The 8702-nt window shown below is 55.8% G+C and overlaps 1 protein-coding gene across 1 annotated transcript; it reads right to left on the bottom strand.

Annotated features, from left to right (window-relative positions):
• Nucleotides 1-2459: 2459 nt before the first annotated feature.
• Nucleotides 2460-8356, bottom strand: LOC137458095 (glutamate-rich protein 3-like). Its single transcript, XM_068169766.1, has 7 exons — nt 8234-8356; nt 7339-7401; nt 6494-6706; nt 6216-6384; nt 5037-5223; nt 3370-3476; nt 2460-2825 (listed from the first exon to the last, which is right to left on the bottom strand). Exons 1-7 carry the CDS (start codon nt 8339-8341, stop codon nt 2605-2607), a joined length of 1068 nt encoding a protein of 355 aa, XP_068025867.1. The 5' UTR covers nt 8342-8356; the 3' UTR covers nt 2460-2604.
• Nucleotides 8357-8702: the final 346 nt, after the last annotated feature.

Below are 8702 nucleotides of genomic sequence, written 5' to 3'. Positions count from 1 at the left end.
CACTCTCTCCCACCACCCACAGCAGCACCAACCAGACCCTCACTGGGAACAGCTGCTTCAGAAACCCCATCTGCTTAAATCAAGACAAACCTCCCAGGGATAAAATAGCTAACAGGGGTTTGTGCCCTTGTGCTCAGCACTGCTTAGGCCACACCTTGAGTCCTGTGTCCAGTTCTGGGCTCCTCAGTTTAAGAAGGACATTGAGACACTTGAAGGTGTCCAGAGAAGGGCAACGAGGCTGGGGAGAGGCCTGGAGCACAGCCCTGTGAGGAGAGGCTGAGCTGGGGTTGCTTAGCCTGGAGAAGAGGAGGCTCAGGGGAGACCTTCTTGCCCTCTCCAACTCCCTGAAGGGAGGCTGTAGCCAGGAGGGGCTTGGTCTCTTCTCCCAGGCAACCAGCATAAGAACAAGAGAACACAGTCTCAAGCTGTGCCAGGGGAAGTTCAGTCTCTAGGGGAGGAGAAAGCTCTTCCCAGAAAGAGAAATTGGCCACTGGAATGTGCTGCCCAGGGAGGTGGTGGAGTCACCATCCCTGAAGGTGCTCAAGAAAGGCTTGGATGTGGCACTTGGAGCCATGGTTTAGTGGTCAGGAGGGGTTGGGTGACAGGTTGGACTTGATGACCTCTGAGGTCTTTTCCAACCTCATTGATTCTATGATTCTCTCCCAGCCAACCAAGGGACATCAGCATGGTGAGAGAAGAAAGCTTCCTGTGCTGCTTCTCCTCACCAGCTGCCTGAGTTTTGATCTCCCTCTGCTGCTTTCTGGGTGTACTTTTGGAGCCCAGTGCTCTGGGGGCTCAGTTGGCTCCCTGCAGCACAGGGGACTGCAGCAGCTGCTCTGCCCATGCTGCACCATGCCCTGCTGTGAAGGGAAACAGCCACACTCCTGTGGCCCAGCCAGCCACCCTCTGCAGAGCCACTCTACTCACCTTCTTCTTCCTCACTCCCAGCACACTCCTCACTGCTGCTCTCCACTTCTGTCACAATGCTTTGCAAGGACTCTGCAGCTGAACAGCTCAGCAAGGTCTGCTCTGGCTGGCCCACACTTGCTCTTCCAGTGGCCTTGGCTGCAGGTCAGTGACAGGTGCCAGCATGAGTGACAGACACCACAGCCATCTTTGGCCAGCTCACAGGCTCACAGGATGTCAGGGCTTGGAAGGGACCTCCAGAGATCATCCACTCCAACCCCCAGTACTTCAGCTTGGTGCCAAATCTTCCTGACATTTTGCTGCTGTGTGCTCTTCCCACCTCCCCTTCTGCCCCAGCACCCAGCCTCCTCCCCTCCACACTTCACCCCTCTCCCTCCCATCCAGCTCTAATCACACAGCAGGAGGCTTTCCCACCTCCTCTTCCAATGGCCAGCACCTTCTGCCCATTCACCTGATGCTGATGGCCTGTCTCCCATAGAAGCATGCCTCAGACTTGCTCTGTGCCTACCCACAGCCAGGCCCATTTCTTCCTTCCCTTCTACTGCTCCTCCACCTGCTGCCATTCTCCTTCTTAACTACTGGCCCTTCACCCATTCACTACTGGCTCCTGCTAAGGAAATAGGCCAGGCTGATCCTCTCTTGCCCCCTGAGAGGGGCAAAATGATGACACTCACACAAATGGACTGCAAAAGTGATGGGAAGTTTAAGTGGAAAAGCAGCAAGTGTTTAGAAGATACAAAGCACAGAGAGAAAAGAATCCCAAGGAAGGATAGGGAGAGAAGGGGGAAAAGGCGGGAAAAGGGGGGAAAGAAAAAATTACCCAGGTTGGAAAAGACCTCTGAGATCATCAAGTGCACCAGTGGTGCAGGCCTGTGGTGCAGGCCTGTGGTGCAGCTATAGCACAGCAAAGTGTAGCAGCAGAAGAGACAGGAAAGGCAGAAGTGCGTAGCAAGGGAACTGCTACAACTTCTATCAACTGGCAGTGCCTCGTTGGCATGGCTTCCTTGGTTCCCATCGCAGCAGTACAGATTAGTGCTCCAACTACTCATGACACGCAAGGTTTGGTGATGCAGGTGCATGTCCTGTTGTCCCAAGAGAACTTTCCATCTGTAGAGCTACCAGTGCCTTGGTTTAGTTCCATGCTGCAGGCACAGCACTCTTCTGCTCCACTGCTAGCTGGCTCTGCATTTCTGCTGAGCATGGCCTACCACCATGTCAGGCTCTAGGCCTGCACTGCCAGATTGCTCACCCTGCTCGTCGCTGGCAGTGCCACAACTGACAGCAGCAACCCCCCAAAGGCCTGCTCCTCTTGCCTCCATTCCCAATTGGAACACACAGCCAGGGGCTCTCCTTGCAGGGGCTGAGCATCTGCAGCCCCCAGCTGCTAGGGCTGGGCACTGTGGCCTGCCTGGCTCTTGGGGTGGAGGGAGCCAAACAGGAGCCTGCCAGCCAGTGCTGGGCTGGGCCAGCCTTACCCCAAGCCCCTCTCCTGCAATCTCAGCACAGACCCCCAGGCTCCCAGAGTGACTCCTGACAGACACCTGCAACAGTAAAGGCTTTATTCACTGACAAACATCTCACACCCCTTCCATGTTAACCACCTCCAGCCACAGTGCCAAGTCCCAGCACTGCAGAGGAGAGCTGGCACCTGCAGGCTCCTTTCCCTGACAATCTCCTTCAGTCCAAGGAGACAAATGGTTGTGGTGCTCCCATTTCTCTGGCATCTTCTCCTGCCTCGCTGCTCTGCCCAGGGGCAGCTTCCTCCACCTGCAGCACAGCCACCACATCTTCCTTGGGCAGCAAACCTCCCAGCAGTGCCATTTCTTCTCCAGCCTCCTCGGTGCCTGCTGCCTTCTGCTCCTCAGGTGTTCTCCTTCCCTCTGCCAGGAGAGCTCCATCTGCTCCCAGCAAAAAATAACCAGAGCATTACCAGAGCCTTCTCTTCTACTGCTCCTCCACCTGCTGCCATCCTCCTTCTGCACTCTTGGCCCTTCACTGTGCCCCACTCCCCTCTTGCCTTCCCATCCTCCTCTGGCTCCCAAACCTTCTTTACTCATTTTCTTGCCTCTCACTCTGATGCTTGCCCCAAAGGAGCCTCAGTGATCTTCTTGCCTGCACACAGGCAGCACCACAGATCTCACACAAGAGCTGTCCTGAGAGAGGACACCCCAGGCCATGCACTGCAGGCCCACAATCCCACACCAGAAGGTGTCTTTCTCTCTCCCATTTTTCCTCCCCTGCCTGTGCTCTGGAATACTGGACCACTTTTCTCACTGCCTTCCTGTCTCTCTGTGCTCTCATCATCAGACACTTTTCCCCTTTCTCCTTCTCTCAACTCCTCTCCAGTCTCTGTTTTGTCCTCACTCTCTTCAGCACTTGCTAAGATGACCAACACTGCAGCTCTGCTTGTCTTCTGCTCAGCACTGCCTTGACTTGGCTCACCCTGCACTCCATCTCCCAAGGGCCCCACAGGCTTTCCCTCATGGCTCTCCTCTGCTTTCTTCTTGGGAGGGGATGGCTTTTGGTCCAGGCTGGAGTCAACATCACACCTGTGAAAGAAGATGGGGATTGGGAAGTGCCACATTTCTCACTCCTGGGAAAGGCAGCAGACCCAGGGAGCTCTTCAGCTCATTGCCAGCAGTGAAACCAGGCTCCTGCCTCTGCATTGCCCCTCAGACCATGAGAGGACTGAGAACAACTCAGAGAAGCACCTTGACATTCTCAAGTGCTGCACTTCTTCCTTCAGGAAGGATTGCACTGTCCATGCTTAAAGGAGGCAAGTGAAGCACAAACAGAGTAAAATCCAAACCAGCAAGTGTCCATCAGCTTCAAGCTACACCAAGCATCACCTCTGAAGAGCACTGGCACAACTCCAGGCCAATTCCTCTTGTCCTATCACATCATACCAGAGAGAAGTGACCAAGCCCCACCTCACTCCTGCCTCCTTCAGGATCACAGAATTGTCAGGGCTGGAAGGGACCTCAAGGCTCAGCCAGTTCCAACCCCCATGCCATGGCCAGGGACACCTCACACTACAGCAGGTTGCTCACAGCCACAGCCAGCCTGGCTGCAAACACCTCCAGGCAGGAGGCTTCCACCACCTCCCTGGGCAACCTGTGCCAGGCTCTCACCACCCTCCTGGGGAACAACTTCTTCCTCACATCCTGTCTGAATCTACCCATTTCCAGTTTTGTTCCATCCCCCCCAGTCCTATCACTACCCAACCCCCTAAAAAAAACCCTTTCCAGCTTTCTTGTAGCCCCCTTCAGAGACTGGAAGGCCACAATGAGGTCTCCTCAGAGCCTCCTCTTCTCCAGACTGAACAGCCCCAACTCCCTCAGTCTGGCCTCAGAGCAGAGCAGCTCCAGCCCTCTGCTCATCCTCGTGGCCCTTCTCTGGACACCTTCCAGCACTTCCAGATCCTTACTGTAATAGAGGCTCCAGACCTGGGCACAGTACTCCAGGGTGGGCTCTCACCCCACCTAGGTGGTATAGAGAGCAATCAGGTCTCCCCTCAGCCTCCTCTTTTCCAGACTAAACAACCCCAGTTCTCTCAGCTGCTCCTCACCAGACCTGCTCTCCACCAGCTCTGCTGTGGGCCTGTGAAAGCCAAGCTCACGTGTGCACATTTCAAGAGGTGCTGAGAAACAGACCAGGTGCTACAGAGCTGGGCTTGCTTAGCCTGGAGAAGAAGAGGCTCAGGGGAGACCTTCTTGCCATCTACAACTCCCTGCAGGGAGGTTGTAGCCAGGTGGGGGTTGATCTCTTCTCCCAGGCACCCAATACCAGAACAAGAGGACACAGTCTCAAGCTGTGCCAGGGGAGGTTTAGGCTGCAGGTGAGGAAGAAATTCTTCCCAGCAAGAGAGACTGGCCACTGGAATGTGCTGCCCAGGGAGGTGGTGGAGTCCCCATCCCTGGAGGGGTTTAGGAAGAGCCTGGCTGAGGCACTTGGTGCCATGGTTGAGTTGATCAGATGGTGTTGGGTGAGAGGTTGGACTTAATGATCTCTGAGGTCTTTTCCAACCTGCTTAATCTGTAAAGATGAAAATAGGGGAAACTAGAGATAAAGTCTGTTACAAGTGGGCTGCTGAGTCCTTGTGACCATACCTGGAGCAAGGAGATGCTCCCTCCACGTGGAGAAACCCAAAGTATCCACGGCTGCCCCCCAGCCTGGAGCGCTTCTGCAGTTTGAACTCACAGCAGCAGCTCAGCCTGTCCACTTGCATCCCATTGAGAAAAAAGGTGAGGCTGAAGGGGAAGCCATGGTGCCTCCTGGAGGTGAACTGGAAGGCCTCTGTAGGTGCAGAAGTGAAAGGGTTCAGAGGAAAAGGTGCTGCTCGTTGCCATTGCTGTTATCTCCTCTGCATCACCACTGGAGAGCAGCCAGGCAGAAAGGGACCTGGGGGGCCTGGGTGAGAGCAGGCTGAACATGAGCCAGCAGGGTGCCCAGCTGGCCAAGAAGGCCAAGGCCATCCTGGCCTGCAGCACGAAGAGTGTGGCCAGCAGGAGCAGGGAAGTCATTCTGCCCTGTGCTCAGCACTGCTTAGGCCACACCTTGAGTCCTGTGTCCTTCCCAAGCCCTCAGTATCAAGCTGCAAGCAGGTAACACAGGCTCAGTTTGGCCACTCACTGCCACAGCAGAACAGGGACCAGAGCATTTGGCTAAATCCCTTCTCTAAATCCTTTCTGCCATAGTCTGCAGAAGTCATTGTAGCCTCACTTCACCCATGGGACAGTAGGGGCAGCTTGAGTGTGGAAGCAGATTCGACAAAAGCCCTGGATGAGCACATCTTGGTGAGAGGCCTCAAGCACAAGCCCTGTGAGGGGAGAGGCTGAGGGAGCTGGGCTTGCTTAGCCTGGAGAGGAGGCGGCTCAGGGGAGACCTTCTTGCTCTCCCCACCTCCCTGAAGGGAGGTTGTGGCCAGGAGGGGCTTGGTCTCTTCTCCCAGGCACCCAGCACCAGAACAAGAGGACACAGTCTCAAGCTGTGCCAGGGGAGGTTTAGGCTGGAGGTGAGGAAGAAATTCTTCCCAGAGAGAGTTGTTAGCCATTGGGATGTGCTGCCCAGGGAGGTGGTGGAGTCCCCATCCCTGGAGGCGTTCAAGAGGGGATTGGATGTGGCACTTGGTCATGAGGTCTGGGCTGACAGCTTAGACTTGAGGATCTTTGAGGTCTTTTTCAACCTTGTTGTTGAAGTCATTTCACTGCCACAGCACTGGTTTAGCCCCCAGAAAACCAAGAGATAAAGAAAGATGCTGCCAGGATGAACTTTCTGACCACCCTTACCTTTCTCCAGTAGCATGCCTGTGTAGACACAAAGGTTTCCTCCTCCACAGTGCTGTTGATAGACTTTGATCTCATCCCTGTGCGGGGTGTCAGGGTGAGCCAAGTGCAGATTCCTCCCTAGGAAGTCCATGGTGACAAGCACTGAGGGCCTGTGGAGTCCTCCAGTGCTCTGCAGCAGGAAACACACAGAAAGTGCATGCAGCTTGCAGCTGGACACAAAGACCAGGGCTGTGCACACAGAATACAGAATTAAGCAGCAGCAGGCACAGAGAGCTCACCTTTGTGGAAAGCTGCCCATCTGGGGCTGTGATGGGACAGACCTGCCTCCATCTGGGCATCCCATTTCTCAATGCAGCTGCACTTTTGGGCTCTTTTGGCCCAGGAGGACGTGGCACTGGCATCACAGAGTCACCACCCAGAGGGAGCTGAGGCAGGCATCTAGCAGTCACATTTTCCTTTGCCTTCATAGGTCTCACCCCAATCCTCTCCCCCTGCACAAAGAGGGTAACAGGTTAAAGAGTGTTGCCTGTCCTAGGCGCGGCGACCTGGTGCAGGAACGGCACGGCGGCCAACCCCAGGCCGCTCGGTCCATCAGCTCGCAGACACCAATGTGCTGGACGGCAAATGGCCTTTGCTAGTGCACGACGCTGCACTATATAACTGAGGTGTGCGTCACTGCCGGCTGCTGGCACCGTGAGCTGAAGGCTATTGGCTAGCAGGGGAGGGGCCCTAGCTTCCCGTACAGCGCCAGAGCTTCCGCCCGCTGGGTCCTAGCGACCTACAATTCCCCCTCCCTATGCATAAGCAAATTAGCTAAAGTATAACAATCCTGAGAAATGTAACAATTTTGAAAGTATCCATCATAAACTTGAATAAAAAATGTAAGGCAGAGCGAACAGGTGGAAATTAGGGAGATAACAACAGGGTGTAGCTTGAGGTAACTAAGGATAACTGGGGTAACACTGGGGAAATACTTTCTTGAAGCAGTTGCTGGTGTTCTACCAACATCATGGAAACATTCTTTAGCCGGCTCAAGGCATCACAGCCCCCCTCTGCGGAGGCTATTTTCCCATTCTCTGGATTCTGCCAGTGCGGAACTCCCAGGCTTGGACAGGACACTTGCCAGCTTGTCATCTTCTCTTGCCACCGGGGGATATGAGTCACAGGGGTGTCCCATGATCCGCTCCTGTGAACAGAAACTCACGGCTTTCACTGGTTTTATTCCACATCAGTTTCATTGGTGGAAGTGGGTGTGCGGCAGTGGCCCTTAGAAGAAATTTGTTACCCTGGCTTTTAATAGGGCTAGAGCGTCCCTTCCCAGCAGGGGTGGGACTCCTGACATGACACATGGAAAAAGGGAGATGCTTTTACCAACTGAGCGCTCTCGCGAGCTCGGGTCAATCCCCCAACTCCACCCACCACGGGGGCATCTTCCAGTTTCCAGCGTGAAAGCCCAGTTGCGAGCCACTCGGCCCGGCTAGTGTCTGACCCAGGATCGGAACTCGACTGACCGGCTGCTTCTCAATGCCAAGACTCTTGTGGTGGGCCCTGGCCCCGCCCACCTCCCTCGCGGGCGGGCTGTTCCCTCCCCCTTGGCTCTCTCCGCCTTGTGCTCGGCGGGGGGTTTGCCCTGTGAGGGCGTTCTTCCAAGTGGTCTCTCTGATTGGCTTGCCACCCCTCGCTCACGCTCTGGCCCCGCCCACCTCCCTCGCGGGCGGACCGTTCCCTCCCTCTTAGCTCCCTCCGCCTTGTGCTCGGCGGGGGGTTTGCCCTGTGAGGGCGTTCTTCCAAATGGTCTCTCTGATTGGCTTGCCACCCCTCGCTCACGCTCTGGCCCCGCCCACTTCCCTCACGGGCGGGCCGCTCCGCCCTTCCTAGCTTCCCGCCGGGGGCATGCTCGCGCCGCCCTTCCCCTTTTCGTTTGACGCCATCTTGGGGCACATATGGCGGTGCTCTGGCCCAGACGCCCTCAGACTCCGATTTCCCCGCGGCACCCCAGGCCTCCTCGGCTAACTCACCCCAGAAGGATTTGGCTTGACTCTGTCCCTCCGCGAGCGGGTCGGGGCTCGGGGATTCGGGGGGCGCATCACCCTCCCGCAATTCCTCAGGCTCGGCAGAATTGCCATCGTCTGGGGGGCGCGAAGTCCGCGTGGCTGCCCCGACTCCCCGCCTCGGGAGGGCCGGCACTGTTTTAGCCCCAAAAAACCAAGAGATCAAGAAAGATGCTGCCAGGATGAACTTTCTGACCACCCTTACCTTTCTCCAGTAGCATGCCTGTGTACACACATAGGTTTCTTCCTCCACAGTAGTGTTGATACACTTTGATCTCATCCCTGTGCTGGGTGTCAGGGTGAGCCAAGTGCAGATTCTTCCCCAGGAAGACCATTGTGACACACACGTTGGGGTGTACTGAGGGCCTGTGGAGTCCTTCAGAGCTCTGCAGCAGGAAACACACAGAAAGTGCATGCAGCTTGCAGCTGGACACAA

The sequence above is a fragment of the Melanerpes formicivorus genome, unplaced genomic scaffold (genome assembly GCF_026170545.1).
Source record: "Melanerpes formicivorus ecotype bairdi unplaced genomic scaffold, bMelFor1.0.p_v2 SCAF_222, whole genome shotgun sequence".
Taxonomy (NCBI): Eukaryota; Metazoa; Chordata; class Aves; order Piciformes; family Picidae; genus Melanerpes; species Melanerpes formicivorus.
This window is presented reverse-complemented; position numbering and strand designations above follow the sequence as displayed.

Coding starts and splice junctions, on each gene's coding strand:
- LOC137458095 (XM_068169766.1), bottom strand. CDS start 8,341: ATGGCAATTCTGCCGAGCCTGAGGAATTGCGGGAGGGTGATGCGCCCC. Junction 7,402..8,233: donor TCAAGCCAAATCCTTCTGGG/GTGAGTTAGCCG, acceptor TTCTGTTCACAG/GAGCGGATCATGGGACACCC. Junction 2,826..3,369: donor CTTGGGAGATGGAGTGCAGG/GTGAGCCAAGTC, acceptor TGCTGGGAGCAG/ATGGAGCTCTCCTGGCAGAG.